Source organism: Pezoporus wallicus, unplaced genomic scaffold (genome assembly GCF_028554395.1).
Source record: "Pezoporus wallicus isolate ANWC-B61680 ecotype Strahan unplaced genomic scaffold, APGP_CSIRO_Pwel_v1 contig_6312, whole genome shotgun sequence".
Lineage (NCBI taxonomy): Eukaryota > Metazoa > Chordata > Aves > Psittaciformes > Psittacidae > Pezoporus > Pezoporus wallicus.
In genome coordinates this window covers 241394-264497 of record NW_026642251.1, presented here as the reverse complement: position 1 = coordinate 264497, position 23104 = coordinate 241394, and the positions used below count along the sequence as shown (strand labels likewise).

The 23104-nt window shown below is 41.2% G+C and overlaps 1 protein-coding gene across 9 annotated transcripts in view; it reads right to left on the bottom strand.

The window, feature by feature from the left end:
• Positions 1-20280, bottom strand: part of ANK2 (ankyrin 2) — a 223374-nt gene extending 203094 nt beyond the window's left edge. For all 9 annotated transcript variants that reach the window (XM_057428311.1, XM_057428318.1, XM_057428308.1 and 6 more), the window contains exon 1: positions 20123-20280. In XM_057428311.1, coding sequence (XP_057284294.1) covers positions 20123-20206 — 84 coding nt within the window. In that variant the 5' untranslated portion in view covers positions 20207-20280. The remainder of the gene's footprint in view (positions 1-20122) is intronic.
• Between the last annotated feature and the right edge of the window lie 2824 nt (positions 20281-23104).

The following is a 23104-nucleotide window of genomic DNA, read 5'->3' as shown; positions in this document are numbered from 1 at the left end:
AATTTTTTTTCCCTCCTTTATTTCCAGTCAGAACAATGACAGTTCTGTTACATGGATTGCAAAATGGGGACTGGTGGCTTTCACCAACCAACTACCATTTTCTGTCAGGTGAATATTGGTACCATCTAAAGTGGTTTTTGCCCTGCAGCATAAAAATAGACAGCAGTTCTTTGTTGGTACACAGAGGGTGTACCAAAGTCAGCTGTTGAGGTTCATTAGTTTGCAAAGGGTTAATGTTTTAAAAAGCCTAAAGATACAGCGGCTCTTCTTATTCTGAAAAATGAGGTTTAAATAATGCTTGAGTCAAATTATACCAAATTTGTCTCTTGCCAAACAAGCACAGAATTCTATTCATATTATTAAACTGCCTTATAATTTATCTCAGTAAGCCATGTAGCTGATACATTAACATTTATGAAAAAAGCTGCAGCAGAGAGAGATGCTTCTTTAAAAGCTAAAATGCCTCAGGCAGCAGATCCTTGCCCCGCAGATCTCACATTTTCAATGAAGCAGATGTAGGAAAGAAACAGCAGCAGCAGAAGCTGTAGGAGAGGGACTGAGAGCCTTGAGAGCCCAGTGTGCGCAAGAGCACTGCTTATTTGATCTTTTGCCAACATTTATGTTAAGGAATACAAATAAAACAAAGAAGCAAGCCCTCCCCACACCAACTCTGCCCCTGGCAGGGCAGAGTTCTGCCTGGCCACAGCACACACCAGCTGCCTTAGCTGAAGGTGATCATGTTCAGCACCAACAGAGTTCAATGCAATCTGTGCAAATCAGAGTTTCTGGCCAGTAATTCAATTCATTTGCAGGCCAGATTGCCTGCCAGGCAGCAAATTCACAGTAAATTTGATATGCAGAAAAGCTCTACACTGCACATAGCCAGTCATCAAAAACAACTATTCGCTATTTATTTAATTGTAATTTCTAGAACAACAGAATTTATTCCACTTTCCACAAACATTACTGCTCAGAATCACTACCCTTTAGCTCTAATCCATAGCATTGGTGCACTAACCTACAATCACCGTTTTATGCTTTTAAAGACAAATACCTGAGAAATACAAGCGCATGCTTTCATAATGGGGCCTACAAGGATGCTGGAGAGGGGCTCTTCATCAGGGACTGTAGTGATAGGACAAGGGGTGATAGGTTTAAACTGAAACAGGAGCAATTCAGGTTAGATACAAGGAAGAAGTTCTTCTGTGTGAGGGTGGTGAGGCACTGACACAGGTTGCCCAAAGTGAATGCTCCATCCCTGGCAGTGTTCAAGACCAGGCTGAACAGAGCCTTGGGAAACATGGTCTAGTGTGAGGTGTCCCTGCCCATGGCAGGGAGTCAGAATTGGATAATCTTATGGTCCTTTCCAGCCTGAACCATTCTATGATTCTATGATAACAACATGAGAGATGCTTTCAGCAGTCTTAAATGGTACAAGAGCACTAAGGCCACAACTGACATCCAGTATTCACAGGACCTTTGGGTCACTGTGCTCCTCAGCTGGAGCAGATGGGAATGTCATCTTCAGACACCACCACAGTGAAAGCAAGGCATGGATTTAAGAACTTGCCAACAAGATGGAATATATACAAAAATATTCTTCTACAAAGATATAATTTTAATATTAAGATTACAATGGTATATTATTAAGGGAGAGAGAAATGGACACCTAAGGTAGAAACTAAGGTGAAATATCCAGGTTTATTCTTCAGCGCTAATTCCATCCCATTGCCCCCACACAGGGATCACATGATGTGTGCTGGACAAAGGGGTCAGATGCAGAAACTAGTAAGGTGTAGATCACACCAGTACACACTCTTACAAGCTCCTCTCCACCACACTTCCTGACAAATTATTTGCCTCATATTCAGAGGTGCTGAACGTGACATCAACAAGAATCCACATACATCTCAAAGAGCCAAAATAATCTAAACAGCCACACAGGAGGAGCTAAATGAAGTTCCGTAAGAACTGAATACCGTTCTCTGTATTGGGTTTAGGACTTCCATTTAGGCCACCTTGTAAGAATGTTCACCTTCCCTGTTCATAATGATAAATCCTTCATACTCAACACCAATTTTCCATGAGACTGCAGCTTTTTAAATCACTGCTCTTCCCAGAATCATCTTCCAACTCTCACTCTAACCAGTTCCCTTTAATGACTGCTTTCTATTCATCCTAACTACCTCTTCAAAAGGCAAGTTGATATCATTTTCCCTTGGAGCTGAATCTCGAAAATTTTGCTCTGATTGTCTACCTGGTCCCAACAACTCTTCTTAGCAGAACTAATCATTTTCTGTTAGTGAGGTATTTACTAATTTCTGCAACAGAAATATTTTAAACTGCTCTCTTTTGGATACCCTGTTTGCTCTATTTTCCCTCCATTTCTCTAGCTTCCATACTTAAAGTACTCTCAAAATCTGCTCAAAATCTGCCATTAATTCAGGTTTCTGAGGACACCATGTTTGAGAATATGTTTGGAGGAAGAAATCTGATTTTTGCTGTATAGCAGTGTTCTAAAGGTCACCAGACCTGATTTGTTGTTTTACAATAATGGATAGACTGGATTTCAGTTTTGCATTAATATGCTAATACCTGGACATTTTAGATTTGATCCTTTGTTATTTTTTTATTTAGGCAAAATTCTTGTGTGCAGTGACAGCCTTTCTTGACAAGGATAGTCATCCACAGGCCACACAGATCTTAGTGACAGGTACAAACATTTATTTACTTAACTTCTTCTCCTAGTAATTAGCATTCGTAAAGCCTTACACTGAGTATATATCACCATGAACTTTGTTGTTTTTTCACAAGCAATAAAATAAGCATTCAAAGAAAAGTAGTGTTTTATCTTCTAGAGCAGCCCATGTCTCCGGAGCTGTCACAGGGTAGCAAACAAAATGTCCCTTGCAGTGTCCAGGAAATACAAAATCCAACTGAATACAACGCTATGGTATGTCACCATTCCCACTGCAAGTTTGAAGAGTAAATAATAAGCACCTTGAAGCTTCATTGAAGAGCTGTTGATGGCAGTACCCCCTGATGCTGTGTGGTAGAGGGCTTTTTTGTCCTACACCTGTGAGACTGTGAATAGCTTGGAGCCTGCTTCTCCACAGCTACCAAAACCTGACCAAAGCAATGAAATTTCCTGGGTTGTCCGTTCCAAGCAGAGATTTCTCTCTGCTGGCCAGTCACAGGGTTTAGGCAATAGTGGCATGATTTTGGCTCTATGGGACTCCTGGAGATCTGTTCCTCTAAGAAAAGCACAGTTTTGCAGCCAAGACCAGCCTTGGGATTAATTCAATGAGGCTCATCAAACTGAGATGGATTTGAATTCCACTTCCAAAGCTGGTACCAGTTTCTTATATGCTAGTCTCTAACAAATTCAGCACAGAGCTGCTCAGTCCTACTTCAGCAAAGCATTTATGTAAGTGTGTACATCTGATACATTTTCAAGCTGAGACTAAAACTCAACATTTTGCTAAGCCATGACCCCAAGCTCTGTCACTGAATTTTTCACCTTGGAAATGAAGACACTGCTTCCCTCTTGACACTATTTGGAAGGCTTGATACACAGTTTGGGCATTTATGTAGAAGTAGAGAGCATATTTTACAGCAACAGTTTTAAATGGCACAAGGTATTAACATAGGTGAGCTGCAGAAAACCCTTGAACCAAACTACCTACAGGGAAGAACCCCACACACTCCACCATCCTCACTAAACACGTTTTAGGAAAGTTGGTAATTATTTCTCAGCATTTCTTGGTCTTTCTTATTTGTACCTGTCATTACCTCTATCCAAAGACAATCCCACTTCTTGCCTTTATAACAACAAAAATCAGTTTGTTCATACTTCACTATGAAAAAATACTATGAAAAAATACTACACTATGAAAAAATACTATGTTCATACTTCACTATCAAAAAATCTCCAAGATACACTCTTTGTGCTAAAATGACATAGCAAAATCACTTAAACATCATTTACCAAAGGGAATTAAAAGGTTGCAGCCTGAGATTTAAAAAAAGTCTCAGTGACACAATATTCCTTAAACCTGGTGCGATGAGAAGGTTATCCTTACTTAACAGTGTGAAAATCCTCCACACCACATTTCTGGGTGAAAATTTCTGTCTGCGACAGATATACATAAATGTCTACTGATTTTGCTACCAGGTCATATTAAATAAATGTAGCCAAACTGATACAAACCCTTCTGAAAACTCTCTGAATTGCCTTTTTTAATGTAAACCATGACAATTAATATGTCTAGGGATTCAAATTAATACGCAAATGCAAATACAGAGTAGAAAGTAAGAAGCTGAAAAGTCATGCCTAAGCTATTCTGAGCAATAACATCTTGCTAACTGCAATGCAGAAATAAGGAAAACTAGTGAATAAGACATGCTTTGAACCATCTATTCATTAAATACCCAAAGAAATAAAATATCATGCTGTATTATAGCCTTTCTCTTTTTGAAAGCAACAACACAAATTAATCAAAGTGCCATTTACCCTGTCTGGCATGTCATCAAATAAAACATCACCTGAATTAATTAAGCATTACTGAAATGACATCGCTCACTGTGGAGGAGCTGAAAGTTTTGACCTGCCCCAGTCACCTCTTCTCAACAGGAGGAAAAAGGGATTTTGCAAACCAGCAAGCAGTATTATTTTGGATACTGTGAGTCCAGTTTTTCCCTCCTGCATATCAAAATCCAAAGTGAAGCACCCAATAGAAAGAGTGAGAGACTAGATCATGTAAAAAAAATATTCAGAAGACAGACTTCCCACAACTCCAGTAACCAGAACTTCTTAGGTCACTTCTTCGGTCTCTGAAGACTGGATTTTGTAAATCTGTGACGGAAATACGAGTAGTCTGTTAAAGTACATCTGAACAGGCTTTTTGCAAAGAGAGCAGGACTAAGTGTGACAGAGTGGCTGTGTGTAGAAAAAAAACTGTGCAACAGGAATGTAATCCAAATGTTACTACTGTATGTCAACTTAAAAAACCCTGGGGGAAAAGGTACAAGGTAGCTTTGACCCCTAGAGTGGGGAAAAAAAAACAACCTCTTGCTAAAGGGTTTCTAATAGGCTGAAGAAAACAAAACAAATGGATAAAGACTGGCAAGTATATAATGTCAAGAAAAATATCAGCAAAGATAGGGAAGAAAGACAACCTCAAATGCATTGGGTTATGGCATGGAATAAGGCCTTTATCTCAAGTGGTTGGCCTATAAAGACATTTCCTTCTGATGCTATCCAGACTCAACAGACATGAATGAATGATATCTCCTGATAAACCAGCAAAAAACCAGCACAACTTCTTCTCCTAGCCGTATACCTTTTAACTCCATGCTAAAATAGAGAACTTGCTTGCCTCTACTCTCATAGCAGAGAGTTACTCCAAAAGCTCATTATTCAAATAGTTACAGGCCTAAATTTAATCACAGAAAAATTACATTCTGTTTACTGCCTGTGTCAATATTTTCATGTCTTATAAAACAGGTCCCTTTTCCCAAGCCTCCTCAATGGCCTTTTCTGACCTTTTCCAATTTGTTCTAAACTCTGGCTTATCAAATTTTACCTATTGTTACAGATGAGACCTCAGCAGTGTTATGTACACCACCACTGCCATTCGCTTCCTCTACTGAAAAGACTATATTTGATATAATCATAGAATGATTATATGGCTATAGCTTTTTATATGGCTTTATATTTATATGGCTTTATATATGGCTTTATGTATTTATATTTATATGGCTTTATATTATATGGCTTTTTATGGCTATGCCAAAATTGTATTGTCTTTAGCTTCCAATCAACTATATTACATTAAGGTGGTTCTCACCTTTTGACTTCCAAAACATCAAGATACAAGACTGTAACAGAAAATTTGATGAGACCATGACTGCATGATCTTTTGCACTAGTACCTTCCACCCTTTTCTATAACATCTCTTTAGGACTATCCATTCCTCCAGTGTTCCACACTTCTCAGCCTGCCCGTTTAATCAGCAAGCTCCTATTTCTAGTGTAAAAATGAAATTATTTCCAAACATCAAACTCTGAGGAAGGCATCAGCCTTCTGGTTCAGGCTTATCTGTCAGATTCCCTTCAAGTACCACTCAGCAGCATTTCTCCTTCAGCCTTACTGCCAAGATAGCAAGTAAGTTCTACTCAGACTGAGTAAAAACATTAAGACTAAACATGAAAGCAGAGATGTTCTAGTGCTTCACCTATATCCATAGTCAAAGGGGTTATGGACAGAGCTGGTTGGGAATTTCCCCATTAAAGACGTCTCATTTATATTTATTCCTACTCAAACAATGACAAAACTGTCTCATTTGCTTCCTGTCTTTCATGGTGTTTGTTCAGCCCAGGAGCCTATGCTTCCTGCCTTCAGGCTACACCCTTTTGGCTGTCTGGAGTCCTGGAAATTTTGGGATTTCCACATCCAGACATGGTTCAGACATGGTTCCTGATCCCTCTTAGTTACTAAAGCTGCCAGAAGTAAACAACAGCTTTGAGTTCAGAGATCTAAACCTGTGAGGGGTGGAATGTATCGAAACTGTCAGAGATCACGGGAAGGAGAAACTACAGCTGGCAATTAAGAGTGACCTGTCTCTGACAGGTACTTGGAAGATGTTGGAACTGGCAAGGAACAAGGACGTCAGAACTGGAAAGAGGATGTCGATAAGAAAATCAGATAGACCTTTCACCTGATGTAACTGCAAGGCAAACACAGATGTGCTTGGCTAATTGCTTGAAAGCATATAAATATCATGTAATCTTTGCAATAAATGATCCAGCTTGCACTCTACCTCTGGGTCCATGCCTCTATCCTCACATAAACCCTTCTGTTACTACACAAAGAAGGGGCTTGTTTTTGTTTGGTTGGGGTTTTTTTATTTCTTCTTTATATTCTAAAACAAATGAGATATTTTAAAATATATAATTGCAACAGAACATTAATTTCGACAATTATATTGTTACAGATGTAAAATTCCTCATTGGTTATCAGGACTGAATGAGAGGTGGTCTCACCTGTGACAGCCTGCAACATTATTCTGTCCTTTCTGCACTGTTTCGGATGACAAAAGACATTTCTTCAAAATGTTTCTAGCTAGAGGCAGAGGCAGAGCTCTGGCAGCTGTGTGAGCTCTGCAGTTCTTCCTGCATGAAAGGTGAACTCTGAAGCCTTGGAAAGGTGAGAAAAACCACACATCCATTTTTAATATCATATTTGGTCGTGTCCCTGAAATCCAAGAGCTCCTTCAGGCCCTGCTGAAAGCTCACTGCTTTCTGTGAACAGTTGCCAAGAGAGACATGGGCAATTAAGGCCTTATCCCAAAGTATGTTTGAAAACCAATCCACAACTTTGTACTCTTAGTGGGAAAGCAAGTGCTCAGCATCATATTAGGTCAATCCCTGAATTTAACTAAGAAAAGATATTGTGCTGTTCTGTCTGTCTGGCAATTCTTCCTGGTTAATAAGACTATTCCAAAATGGAAAGCACCTACATCTTAAGAAGAAATGTTTAGCATTATGCTCTTGCCAGCAACATATCCATTATACAAACCAAATGAGTTAATACTGCTGATAGTTTTAATGTTGTTTCTGTACATATCAAGATTACTAGAGAACAATCAAGCAGAGCATCTAAATATAACATCTACATTTCTTATATTCAGAATGAATGCTGAACTCTTCACAACCAGCGGGCTTTATATGAATGATATCATATGTATAAAACCACATACATCAACACAAGCATCAAACGGAATCATAGAATGGTTTAGATTGGAAAGCACCTCAAGATCACCTAGTTCCAACCTCCTGCCATGTGCAGGTAAGCCTTACATTAGACTATGTTGCCCAAGGCTTTGTCCATCCTGACCCTGATCACCACTTCTTTGGGAAGAAATCAGCAGAGATCTCATGTTTATAGAGCTCCCAGTTGGTAGAGCTCATTAATACTGGCCATTTCAAAATTATACCCGAAGAAAAGAGATGCTGACAAAAAAAAAAAAGCCAAAAACATATTTTTAGAAACAAAATGTAATTCTTTTCTAAGAGCTATCCATTTTTGGACATCAAGTTATTTTCCTAAAAGCCTTTCCATAACTGTTTCTTCTGTTGGTCTCCATTTTATTTCACTGAAATTATATTATGTGCCACCTATCTGACTGTGAAACCTCTGCAGTGAGTAAATTCCCAGCTATCGAAACATTTCTTCATTTAGAACATCTGAAGAAATATTTCTTTATTCAAGCACACACTGAAGGCATTTAACAAGCTAAGAAAGAAATTCACTGAGCACTACCTGGAGTGATACACTGCATGGCTGGAGCAGACAAAGGTCTTCAGTGGTTGCTTGAACATAGTTTGTAGCCAAACAGGAAGATTTATGTCAACTTTAACACATTGTGAATGAGATCAACATAAAAAAAAGTAAGTTTCTCTCACCTCTGAATTTTTTTGTAAGACAAAATGTATTTTAAATGGAATTTTTGATTTTTGTTCAGCAATACCTATGAGTTACAGAACAAATATTTATAGTTGTATTCATGAGAGCAAAAATGAAACAATACTTTTAAAAAGACATTTAAAAGAGGGAAAGTATCATACTTCAACATTTCTTCCTAAAGTCTTCAAAGTTTTTTGGAACACACTGAAACATGTACTCTGAGTGAGCTTTGCAGTGGACTTTTTATAGCACAGTTCTTCTGGCCTAGACTTAAAAAGCATGTTTCTCCATTTTGCAGCATTAGCAATAGAAGCTATTCTTTGCAACCCTCATTTTCTTTTCCCAGTTGCTTCTGGTGTTTACAACCACATTCCTGTATGTTTCCATTCCTCTTTCATCCATGCTAACCTTAAAGCTATTGTGTCATGTTAGTCTTAATTTTTATTATGAATTTATACAGAATTTCCTTATTCCTGGAAAAAAACAATTGCTCACATATTGACTTCAGTGCCAATATTTCAATGATGATATCACACTAGGCAAGAGAAGAACTGAATTTCCAGCAAAATAATGGCATATCTAATCAATGTACTTGCCTATGTACAATTCTGGATTTCTTCTTACACATCATTAACCGGAGCTCAGGCAACCTTCATGAAAATTCTGCTCTTGCCATATCTTGCAAGTTTAATAATTCTTGCAAAAAGGAGCAAGATGCTTCAGTGCTGCCTGAGACAGAACCCTGAGGTCTGCTTCATTATGGACTAAAGCAGGGAAAATACATCCCTGCATCTTGGCAATGGCATAAAGTGAAATACAAAAGAAATTATGATAGGCAGTCAGAAGTGAGAGCTTCTTTCTGATATAAAAATAAATACCTGTATGTTCCTACAGCTATCTGTTTGCTGAGGTTTACAGCACAAGCTGGGAAATGGCCTGATAATAGTATGTTTTCCACAAATATCAATATATACTAATGATCGTCATTACCATCGCAATAAAACCATCCAGATAATTTTACTAAGTAAAAAGGACAAATTTACCAGAGAAGGGTTGAAGACTTGGCCCTGGATTTATCAACCCAAGCTCAAAGGATATTGAAAATTAGCCCTAAGTCAGCTATCAATGTAGCTACCTGTCATAAATATCAAGAGTAAAGGAGGAAATAGTCAACTCATTCCCGGTGGGCTGAATCTCAATGCTATTAAAAGGCAGTCAAAATTACTGAAGACAGTAAAATCACTGAAGTCAATGGAAATCCTTCAAGCAAGCTTTGACTCAGGCGCTATAAATGAATTGTGAGTTCGGTCTGAAGGCAGCTAAGATAAAGGGCTGCTTTCCCAGGCACATCTTCAGGTGTTAACATTAACAGCCACCTGAATGAACCCCAAATAATTGGTTTAAACTCTGAGAAAAGAATTTGGGCTCAGAAGGTCTTCAGGTGAAAAGTACACTGCAGGGAGAGGAAAGAGAAGAGGCAGGATATTAAAAAGGGAGATGGATGGGGAATAAAGGCCCTGGAAGCTTGTCTGATGATCTTATTCTATAGAGCACATTAGCCACAATGACAAAACATGCTGTTTGAGAAAATGACTGTGTATTAACATCACCATCATTAGAAGGGCAGCCCAATGTCAGCTGGTTGAACCCTGCACTACAAGAATGTAAAACACACTCTCGTTTTATTTGTATTCCTACAAATCACATTTTAGACAGAGAAAAGCACCAAGTAATTATGTACTTTTCATACTGCTCCAATAAGGGGTTTTTATAAGTACATAAGAGTGAAAAAGATCCAGAAGTTTCTCTCTGATGATCTAGTCAAGCACTGAAACTGTCACACAAAACCAGCTCCACCTTCTCTCCCCTCCCAGACGCTCATTTCCATCCCTTCCCATCTGATCTCCTCTGCAGGAAGGAAGCAGGGAGCTCCATCCCAGATGAGTTTCTTACTCCAGTCCCCAGGAAGGACAAGCTACCTCCAATTCAAGCAGTGGCTGTGACATCTCACGCCGCTTGTCAAACTGTGGCCTCGGAACACAAAAACACAAACCCATAACCCATTTATTTCAGAATGTATTTCTAAGGCAGATTAAAAATGCCAAAGATGTGTTTTGGACTTTGGAGACTGGAAACTATTCCAATTGGAAGGTTTTATTTTCCCCTTGTGTTAACTAGGTCTTCTCTTTTGGGGAGATCAACTACATCTATTTTCTCAGGTAGTCTCAGCAAAAGGTTAACCATTTGTTCTTTTCTTCAGGAAAACAATTTTAAAAGATTCATCATCACATTAATCATTCCAAAAGGATGGATAGGGAGAAAATAACCAAAAGACCTAGCCCAAATGTCACCCATGAGAGTGATCCATTGACTCTAGTCTCCAGCATCCACACCTGACACATAAAGCTTCCATGACTCTAAATTCTTCTCAGCTGGTTTGTAACTGTATCTTTGTTACTTCAAATACATCAACAAAAAAGGTGACTTTCACAGTACTGTATTAATGAATGTATCCAGTTTTCATCTGGATGAAACTCCATTGTGCAGAAGCGATTTTAGCAGGATTTTCTTCTTCATTCACTAAATAAATTGGGTAATCACTCCATGTAACTGGTGTATAAATATGAGCCAGACTATATTATTTCTGTTCAGAGGTAGTGACTGTTTCATAACAACGATTTATAAGAAAGGCGTGTTGTACATCACCATCCTAATTGCTGTCAACTCCATTTCAAATGGGTTGCACTCCTAAGCTTGCATTGCAAAGGAACAATCTTGCATCCTAAGTATACATTAGCGCATAATGAGTTCATGGCAGCTGTTTTACAACTGAAAGCCATTGCCTGCTGCTTCTGTTGGGGATGTTGCTGTGAAAAAAAAGCAGTTACTCTGATAACCCAGGGGGAGAGAGGTGGGTACAATGCACAGCATCAAATATAATTAATCATATGCCCCACACACTTCTACCTCCAAGCACAGCCACAGTGATTGCAAGCTCTGCAAGAAAACACTTACAAACACTCAGAAAACACCCTCTGCACCATTAGAAGCAGTTAATTAAAAATAAATGCAACAACAAAAGCTGGGCTCATCCTTCAGGCAGGGAGCACCAGGTACAGGAGGAGGGCACCCTCCCTCCTCTGCTCTGAAGTGCACTAAAGGAAATATGTAGCTCCACTCTACACTTCATCCCTTTAACTTGAGTTTCACAACACGGTATCAGTAGTTCCAATGACGAAGTGTGAGGCCATGATTTCTGCCCGGAGGAGGGCTGTAGCAGGGCAGTGACCTTTAGGCAAGGTGCACAATTCCCATCTTTCCATTTCCCTTGTTTTTATGAATGCTGTAGTCATCATTCTCTCTCCAGACTGAGTAAAGCAGTCAAAGCACAAATGGAAATGCCAGCTCATAAAGCGCCTTTCTTCACTGCTTCAAAGCTAATGAGCATGAATCATAGATTGATTGGAAAATCTGTGCCCCTTCCAGCACTTCTGTCTTCACCATGCTCTGCTGTGTTGCATAGGTGCAACAGCAACAAGAGGCCAGATCCTCAGCTGATGAAAGCTCAGAGCCTCACCAACTGCCACAAACCTACAGTGACACCCAGCACAGACTATGGCCCACTGTGTTCAGCTGCCATGCACCAGCAAACAGGCTGAGAGAGGGTGCAACACCACATACACAAATGCATTTGTACACAATCCATAGCTCCTCATGCATTTGTACACAATCCATAGCGCCTCACGATGTTGTTACTCACTCGTTTTTTATTGGATCATAGCAATCTATCTACCAACTCAGTCAGATGAGGGTTTGCAGGATAAATAACTGCCATTGTTTCTTGACATTTACACATTGACATCTGCTCTCTGATATTGAAAGCTGCCAGATGAATTAGATATTTAAAACATTAAAAACAGAGTGACTAGCAGAGTCTTTTGGTCACAGAAAAGCAGCAAATTTTTAATACAGTAAGAGACAAATAAAATTCAGAATCACATCTCTACAGAAAGGTACAAATTGTTTTTAAACATCAGTTCACACTTATTTACATATTTCAAAATTATCACCCGTGTTCTTTGCTGCCACAACCACACTGACACATACTTCAGTTGCTGCCTTATAAAGAAAGCCTTGTAGTGAAACAATTAGCAGATTTAATTGATCATGAAGCTAAATTGTTGCAGGACTCTGTGCATTCCTGGTGACAATTTCAATCCACACACTCTACTCAGTCCAGTACTGTATATATATATATAAGCACATGCTGTCCAAGATGGGATGAAACAAGTAACAGCAACTGACCACGGCTGAAATACTTAGCCTACGGCAGAAACCTATATACTGCTTAACCTGCAAAATCATTTCCAACTGCAATTTCTGCCATTTGCTCTATCATTTCCTTAGAAGCTGATCCTATTCTCTAGATAGTACTTCATTCACAAACTAAATTTCCAAGTGAGCTAGCTAAACTGAGGGACAATATAAGCAGGTTACAAATTGTTTAGCCACAGGTAAACAATAGCTGGAAGCTGCCACAGAAATCATTGGACCATAGAATGGTTTGAGTTGGAAAGGACCCTAAGATCATCCACTTCCAACCCCCTGCCATGGGCAGGGACACCTCACACTAAACCATGTCACCCAAGGCTCTGTCCAGCCTGGCCTTGAACACTGCCAGGGATGGAGCTTTCACAACTTCCTTGGACAACCCATTCCAGTGCCTCACCACCCTCACCGTAAAGAACTTCCTACTTATATCCAATCCAAACTTCCCCTGTTTAAGCTTTAACCCATTACCCCTTGTCCCATCACTACAGTCCCTGATGAAGACTCCCTCTTCAGCATCCCTGTAGGCCCTCTTCAGATACTGGAAGGCTGCTATGAGGTCTCCATGCAGCTTCTTTTCTACAGACTGAACAGCCCCATCGTTCTCAGCCTGTCTTCATATGGGAGGTGCTCCAGCACCCGATCATCCCCATGGCCTCCTCTGGATTTGCTTCAGCAGCTCCATGTCCTTCTTATGTTGAGGACACCAGAATTGCACATAACTGAGTAGGCATCTGCTTTGCTCCCTAAATTGCTATGTGCTCAAGGAATACTTTGATTTCAAGAAGGTTTGAGGAAAACTAATCAATGCCCACATGTTTAACTTGCAAAGCCTTTAAGTATACACTTACAAAAGACAAAGATGAATTCTTGGTGATTCCTACACAGCCTAGGAATAGTAGCAGTAAGTTCAAACTTTCAGCTCAGCAATTTCTGTCACCAGGAACAAACAATCCACTTAATCAGCCAAGAGAGATTTTGAAATAATCAGTTCCTGCAAATACATGAGGATGTAGGAGCCCCCAGCCATCATCTTATTTTCTTGGCCTCCCTCTGTTTCTCACATTTCAGAGCTCCAGGGCTCCCAGTGTCTGGCCTAAATATCTACATGCTGCATATGTCGGTCTCAATTTGCAAAGTGGAAAAAACTTCCCTAGCCAGAAATACCAGATAAAGCATTGACACAGCATGCCCAGTGGTGGCAGGGACATGACTCTGCAAAAAACTTGGCATGTCTAGCAAGGAGGTGGAAAGGCAGGGGAAAGAGGCAGAGAACACAAGAGGATCCTGACAGATCCCGAGACCGCTGCTTGAGCCAGGTGAATTGCAAGGCCTCCTGAAGAATGGAGGTTGCCTGAAGATGGAAATGTTCCAGTGCTGGCTCAGTAGGGAAGATTTTTAAAAGCAAAATAAAATAAAGAAAAAAATCCACAGAAGATGTAACATAACATTTACTACAGATATATTTGTAAGTGTATAGCCTTCTCAAGAACATATATCTTGTTATTAAAATCCTTCTCTCAGCTACTCTTCCATCACTGACACACTACAGCATAACAAGCAGACAGAGAAGCAGCAGGACAGAACATGTTGCCACCTCCAACAGGGCCTCAGTGTCCCCAGAGAGCCATGACTGGCAGCAAGGCTGCGAGATGTGCAAACGTGATACAATACGTGAGATTCTTGACAGCCCCTGACAGCCTGCAGGGAGAAAGGGAAGCTGGCTGGGGACAAGGGGACTCACTTCTCTGACTCAACTGTTTTCCAAACACTGGTGAAAATGAGCAAGAACTGCGAAGGAAAAATCAGGAGCCCAGGATGCCAGGCATGTGTATGCAGGCTCAACACATCACACTGTTATGTATAAAATTCCCTGCTCTTATCCAGATGATTTCCTCCTTGTTATCTTCATAGTATTTGATCTGTGAGAGGTAGCACTTAACTCCATCCCTTTGTAGACTCCTATTACTCTATGAAAAAAAAACAAACCATGACATTTTTAAAAGCAATATATATTAACTTTAGCGCCCACAATGAAAATTTAACCTTCTAAGTAGTTGTGCCAATTCTCAGACTTGTTCATTGCTTGTTCATCAATAAATACAACAGAGCGTGGCAATGTTTGAAGTGATCCTGTTACACTGAAACAAAAAGCCCTAGGAAAGCCCAGCCTAGACATGTGGCCGGTACCCCATGCACTGTGCCTTACACACTTCATGATGCTAGAAAAACAACCACAGCAGCACAAAATGCCACAGTCCAGGTATTCAGCTGTATTGCTCCTCATTATTTTCCCTGTCTCATTGCTGTAAATAAATGGAAATTATTCCTCCAGAGTGTCAACCACCATGGAGCTGCTGTGAGAGAAGCCCAGGATGTTGTGCGGATGCAATCATCAAAAGCCATATCCCACTCTGCTGACATAGAGTGGGATAAATACACATCATTTTTGGTTTGTTACCATTACACATAGCAGCTAAAGATAGAGGGGATGGGCAAGGAAGGAGAGAATTAAAAAATAGACCAAAGCATTTGTAGCTATGATGTTAGTTTTATACCTGGCAGAAAATGTGCCTTTTAATAGGAAGAAAAGGCAAAGGGAACAAGCAAAACCTGATCTCAGTAATGCGAGAGTATCAGTGGAACTGCATCATATTTACAACAGTGCAAAATATGTTGAAATGGTAGTGCAGACATTTATGAATACGTCTGATTTGATACTTAACAAACCTGTTTCTTAATTCCATAACCTCTGTCTCTTACATCCATGACCTAAACGTAAGTTTGTCTTTTTCTTCATCTACTCTCTTCTTTCCAGAGCCAATTCTAGCACCATTTCTCTGCTTGTTTAGATTCACATAAACTGGACTAATTGCAGTCCAGCTGCAAGAAGAATAAAATCTTCCAGACTTACAGAAGCTATGTTACTAGTAAAATTAACAATATCCAACACCAGTGAGAGTTGGGTTACTTTGTAACTACCACTTTAGTTTTATGATAAAGCCTTTCAGCTATCTTAGTCCGGAATGAAAGGAAAGACTGTGCGCTACCTCATTAGCTCTTTCTGCAGGTGCAGTTTACTGTGCAACGTCTGAAGGAAAACCTTCTTTCTCCTGAAATTAGAGGATGTGGTCTCTCTTGGAAGCAGAAGCATGCTCTGGTTTCATATCAGCTGGGTCAAAGACTACAGCAAAGAGTTTTCCACTGAATTTGGTAGCTGGAGAGTGAAATAACCAGGTAAACAAACATTTTAAAAGACCTAAATAGGAACGTATATCATCACTTGAACTGCTGTGTAATGATATTACAGCACCATAAATGATATAGGTAAAAGCACAGGAACGTGGGAGTGGGAGGCACCTCCTCAGTTGAATCCTGTCCAGCGAGATGGTTGAGAAATCACATCTCATTCATAATTAATCAAGTTTCTCTTGGCTCTGGTTAAACCTTAGAAGGCTAATGAAGACCTTCATTGCCTTTTCCTCTCAGATAGCCATTTGCTTTAGCACCCCAAGGCCAAGCTCTTCTAGTTTTTGTATAAAATAGGCTCTCTCTTCCAGCACTCCCTCTGTGCATGTCTTCTGTAAGATTGGATTCTTATCTTTGAACACAGGTGACCAGCACTGCACTTTTATTCCAAAACAGGTCTTAATTACCTTATGTATGGAATGAATGGTCTTAAGTAATGAAAATTAATTAAAAGCATTAGATTGTATACTGTAATCATTCCATCAGCAAGTATACCCTTCCACCAGGAGTACCTCATCTAATACATCCAATTTAATTTTTTTCCACAGGTACACTGAAAATAGGAGAGAATGCTCAGTTTAGGAAAAGAAGCCTCATTCATCTTCCTTTAAATCTGCTTTATAACTTCCTCCTAGTCTTTTCCAGTATAAGCCTGACTCCAAGCCTTTAATTTCTCTAAAAGAATGAGCAATATAAGTGCCAGGACTGGGATTCTGCAATAAGCTTTAATGGATTATTTTGCCATCAATCCATCAACAGGGTGTGCTTTAGGATCAGTGGAGTAAGAACCTGTGGTTTCTGGAAGCCCCTTTTACAATCAGTGCTTTTAAAGCTAGACATTCTAAACTCAAAGGGTAGATTTAGATTGGATATTGAGTTGTTCCCTGTGAGGGTGGTGAGGCACAGGAACATGTTGCCCAGAGAAGCTGTGGCTGCCCTATCCCTGGCAGTGTTCAAAAGGCCAGTTTGAACAGAGCTTGGAGCAGCCTGGTCTAGTGGAAGGTGTCCCTCCCCATGGCAGGGGTGTGGAACTGGATGAGCTTTAAGGTCCCTTCCAATCCAAAACAGTCTGTGATTCTATGATGTAGGAATGTGCTTCATTTTCTACATCATGACCAACAGCAGTTGTTTTTCATCTGAAACACTATAATGAAAGACACACATCCTTGAGAGAAATTATGGGAATTTGGCACTTGGACACTTTACAATTCACTTGGCAAAATGCAGAAGGTCTCAAAACACTCATGTATTATAAACTCATTTCACTTGCTGTGCTACTGCTTCAACACAAATGGTATATCAGCTGCCAAGATGAGAGGACTGATGCACACCAATTGCTGCTCTCATCAGGACTCCACATGGTTACAGCAAAACCAAAACAAGGCCATTTCCCTGCAGACTGCACCCTATGCTCTACAACACTAGACCTGGACCAAAACAGAAATTTAGCATGATTTTTCCCCAGGTACACAGATTTCATCATATCCCAGTTAGCATGTGGAGGAAAACTGGATGCAACCCTACCGATAGACTCACAGACCTATTAAAGCAGCCCACTAACTCACCAGAACGTAAGACCACCAACATCACCACAAAGACTAAATTTGGGGCTGTATGGGTGGCAATTTTCTTAATTTTACTAATATTTTAGCCTTTTCCAATCCTGAGCTAGGATGAAACTGAAGCTTCTTCATTTTAAAGTGCATGTGCATAAAAAAACACCCTGGGGTATGGGTGAAAATTAGAGAAAACCCTACATGGCTTCCCAGCTGATGGTCAGAAGATCCAGCTGAACGCTGCATCCAAGATGTGCTCCTCTCTGTCTCTCCCAATACACAGATCAAACTCATCTGGCTCAATTAATATTTAATCCTCCACACAAAGGGGATCAACTTGCATGGAACAGATAGAGGGCATGCTGGATGGCGCAATGCAGCTTTGTTCAGCAAAAGTAGTTCAGGACCTGAAAACAGGCTACATTACTTTTGATTCTGGAGCTCTTGCCACATTGCCCTTTCATCTCTGTTCCTGAAAGAAATTGTGCCTACCTAATCAAAACACAGAGTCATTCAATCTGGAATTCTTGTATGCTTGGCTATTCCAGTATGCCTCTTTCTGATAAAAATAAATTTAAAAAAAAAAAAATCTATTTCAAGTGGTAAGAAAATAATTGTTAGAAAAGGAATATTAAAGCCTGGAATTGTGTTTCTTCACAAAGTCACTAAAAGGGTAAAGCTTCATGAGAGCTAATCCAGTACCAGACCTGAGGCACAACATCTATTTGCATCTGAACTGAGTGATCAAGAATTTTTTTTTCATGTTTGTCCATTGAAAATGGCCAATTAATATTTTCTAGTTGTAAAAGATAATTTGGAAAAGATACCCAAATATTTATTGGTTTTGAAACACAAAGATGTGTCACCTGTTGGAAGATGCCAAATACGGAGACTCAACACAACAGAAGCTTTCTAAGCATTCATTTAGCAGCAGTGGCTGCTGTTTCAAACTTGAAGGCCATGGGTCACTTTGCTTAGAAAATGGCAAAACAAGAAAGCATGGATGAAAAAGAAGAGATAGAAACACTATTTCAAGCTCCAAAAACCTCTCCCCTTGTATGATGGATTATCTAACAGTCAGACGAAAACACTGGGTATACAGTCAATCATTTGAGTTTTCCTCCCTCATGTTGATTTACTGCCCCAGCCAAACAAACCTTTCAAATTCAGAGGGAGGACAAAGTAGATATTCCCTTGCTGCTTGGCTGTGCTTAAACACAAGGCTAATGTGCTATATAAAATCTCCCACTGTGTGGAGATCCAGGCAATACTCCAGGCACAGCAGGGTGGGGTGAGGATGTTTTTGTTCAGTTTCTTGCTTCAACTGGATTATCTCATGCCTTTACTGTTGTAGGTACAGGATCTTCCCTTAGTGATAAAACAAGGCTGAATGGCATCACCTAAGCGTAAAGCAGCTTTTCTTCACCAGGTCAAAATCCTTGTGGCAGTCCCTGAATCAGTGTCTGTTTGCAATGCTGTGTGTTATTCCCATTTGTAGCAATTTGCCTTGCTGGTTGGTTAAAATGTAAATTAGATGCAAAACAAGGGGCGAAGAATTTATCAGTGAATATACTTGGCACGTATTAAATTCTTCCTCACCCCACAGGTAGTCCCACACATTTAATGGGGGATACCTCTTCCACTGATGAAGATCAAAGAAGGGGGGGTGTGGTGTGTGAATAACTGTAAACCAGTTTACGTCATAATTATGCAGAACCACAGACATATTTCCTCTTCAGGGGGAGAAAAAAAAAGTGAAAATAAATAGTTGCCTAGAATTAGAGCCATTAAATTATGTCAAACAGGGGAGTGAAGCAGCAGGTACACTACACCTTGCACATCAATGAAAGACAGCAGACGTGCAGAGCTGGGCTCTGGGTGTGGCTGGACCAGTTGTGTTTTACTCAATTCATTATTTTCCCTTAGCATCACTGACCTACCACAGACAGTACAAAAGCCAGCAACATGTCTCTGGCCATGGTTGTCCATAACCTGATCTAAGAAACACCTCTAAGTAAACCAAGGGTTTATATGATGAAAAACAGATGGGAGCACAAGAGCCAAGTCAGTACCATCGTGTGTGGGGTTTGTATTTATCCTGTCAAGACAAAGCGCCCTCTTTCTTAAGGGCAGCACAAGGAAACCTGCCCCAAGAGGCATCTGCTGCCCAACAAATGAAATCAAACAGAACCCCACAGCCAAATAAAAATAAAAATAAAAATAAAAATAAACATAAAAAGGAAAGAAGCCTTCTGCTGATTTACTCATCACAATGTTATCGCTTCCCCTGTCGAGACAGGGAGAAGCCCTGCACTCGGGGGGGGAGGACCAGCAGGTTGGCTACTGAGACACTGGCCACCACCAGCGATAACACCCTTCCCTGCTTGTCCGACACTAAATACCTCGGCTCTGTACAGGCTGCTGCATCACCCACTTCCCCACAGCATCGCCCCACAGCATCACCTATGGCCCCACAGCCCCGGTCCAGCACCACAGCCCCGCCCGCTGCCCCGGGCCCCACCTTTTTGGGCCTCTTTCTCCTCTGAGCGCTACCGTTGCTCCTCTCGCCGCCGTCGCTCCGCTGAGCTGCCTCCTCCTCATTCATCCTGGACGACAGATTCCCCGGCGCCGCGCCGGGCCGTGGGCGCCTGCAACCGCTGCCGAAGGTGGGGCCGGGCCGGGGCGGGCGCAGAAGCATTGCCGCGGCAGCGACGGGCGGGGCCCTGCGGAGCAGGGATAGGCCGAACCCCCGGCTCTGCCCCACTGCCGAGCTCGCCTGGGGAGCGACCGGGCACAATCCCCGCGACAACGGGTGGCCCCGAACCCCCTTGGACAGAGGGCTGGGCGCTGAACGGAGGGGCTTTGCCTCTGGTCATCCCCACTCAAAACGTGCGCTCTAAGGGGAAACTGAGGTACTGGCACAGGTTGCCCAGAGAAGCTGAAGCTGCCCCATCCCTGGCAGTGTTCAAGGCCAGGCTGGATGGGGCTTGGAGCAACCTGGTCTAGGGGAGGGTGTCTCTGCCTGTGGCAGGGGGCTGGAACTGAATGAGCTTTAAGGTCCCTTCCAACTCAAACCGTTCTACGACTCTATGATTTTATTTCATCAGCAAGAAAGAACAAATATTGACCTCTCCCAGCCCTGTGCGCATGAGTTGAGCTGAGGTTTGTAATTTCCTTTATGGAAAGAGGAACCAAGAAATGGAGAGATGTGTGGAAGAACAAGGCTCAGAAAAAGTATTTCCAGCAAGAGCTAGTTGTGTCCTCCTTCCTGAGAGGACATCAGTGCTTCTCCCTCCCTGGCGGGGGAGGGGGGGGGGGGGGGCAACATGGGTGAACCCCCCAGCACTTGCCACATCCCAGTGTGCTGCTCATACACACCCTCCTCATTCCAAACCCATATATATAACAACCAAAAGATGCTCCACAGTCAGCATGACAATAGTCACGGCAGTTGAGATGGACACAGCATAAGGTGACAGTTTGTACTACTCTAATAAATTACCCCCTTCTCACTTGGAACAAGCAACACCACAACAGCCACATGTCATGTGAGAACAGCAAATGCATTCTTCTACTACTTCTGGTGAAGTCATTAAATATATATATATAATATACACCATTCCACATGCAGCTGAACAAACCAAATAACATCCTCAAAGGCTGGGGAACAAAGAAGTAAAGTCACTTTCATTCCTCACTCAGCAGACGAGAGGCTGAGGAAAGTGGAAAAGACCCAGCACAGCAAGAACACGTCCCATGGCCATGCTGGCTGCTAGCACAACAAACATTTGCACCACTAAACCAGAGCAAGCAGTGTAACAATCCCCAAGTCCCTTATTGTTCCTTTTTTACTTTAAGAGTGACTTACTTTAAGAGTGACTTCTTTGTTACTGCCAGTAGTAGTAAATTCTACCCTAAAAAGAGAAATAACTGATCTAAAGCAAAGGGAGCTCCAACTCTTGAAGGCGGCAGGTGCTGCGCAACACTGCATCTGTTAGGATGTAATTAGAGCTGCAATCACAGTCACAGTGAGTATTCTGGGGAGGAGGTAAACTAGTAATTTGTTACCAGCACTACACACTCATGGAAATCATTTGTGATGAAACCTGTAAAGATGTGGTTATCTTTTTCTTTTACAAATCAGCCTAGTCCACACATATGTGCTGGGTTTAAACAAAGAGGTCATCTCCTCTTTCACCTTTTAGTCAAATTTTGCCCAAATCCATCTCCCTCCTTGCCCTTTTTTTCCACACAAAACTAAAGCCTTTTATGGTCTTTGATACATTTACTCCCACTAATAAGAAGCGATCCTTGGATTAAGGCAGATTGTTGAAGTCTGTGGTGGTAGTATATTGTGCTTTCTTCTTACAATCATGTTTCTTGCAAAACTAAATATAAAATTACAGATGTTTCTGACTGTAAATATGAAGACAACTTTAATCACATGTGATGATTCTGAAAACACAGAGACACAACACAGTTGAATGGGGTGAAGAACACAGCGTCTTGCTCTCAGCCAAATCCATCACTTATCCTTTCCCTGGAAGAGGTGAGACTTGCTACTGCTTTGCTAAATCTACATTTATTTTGGTCTTCAAGCTGGAAAAGAATAAGGAAACAGGGTTGCAGGAGAACTCCATGACAGCCAGGAGAAGGAGCAGATTTTCCTGAGAGACTTATGACTGAAGGCTTGATGCCTTGTTATGAAGTCGCCAGGAGTCACTAGGAGCAGAAAAAGGCCAGGACCCCCGGGAGGCAGCCATGGCTTACTGCAGGCAGTGACGTGTGAGGAAGAAGTGAGAAAGACACACTTTGAGGATTTTCAGTTTCAATATATACGTTTTCTAGTTCTTCATACCCTATCTTCTCAAGTAGGTCCTTGTCAGGGTAAAAACACAAAGGGAATTAAGGAGTGGTTAGCTACAAAGCCAGGCTGCAAACAGTATAGGATCACTCCTGTAATTATCCATCACAAAGCTGCACATTTCTCACCCCATCTTTTCTTTCTTTCCATCAGCACAAGAGAGTTCCACCACCACAGTACTCCCTGTGAAATCAAGTATACTGTGTGACAGTGCCCGCAAACAAAATAAAGGGAAAGCCTATTTGTGACAACTATCTCAAATGCTTCTCAATGAGAGCTACAAAACCAGCTCAAACCCACAGGTACAAGCTTCCTGAAGGACCACCACCTCATGAACCTTCATTACTCTTAGTTCAGGTCCCCAGATCCAGGGCATTCCCCTTTGGCAATGCAGTTTTAGGAGCAGTTAAAGAAAAAAATGCTCTTGCTCAGTCCTAACACATGAGTACTCCTCATTTCCCACAATCCCAGAAATCCAGCATGGAACCTCATCAATCTAACCACTTAAGACATCTCAGCTGCTGGGAATGGACCACGGGTCTCATAACTGCACCAGCTCAGGTATAACAACCACACAAGCAGTCTCGGAGAAATGCCCAAACACACCAGTGACTGCTAACTATTCAAGTCTGCTGAAGG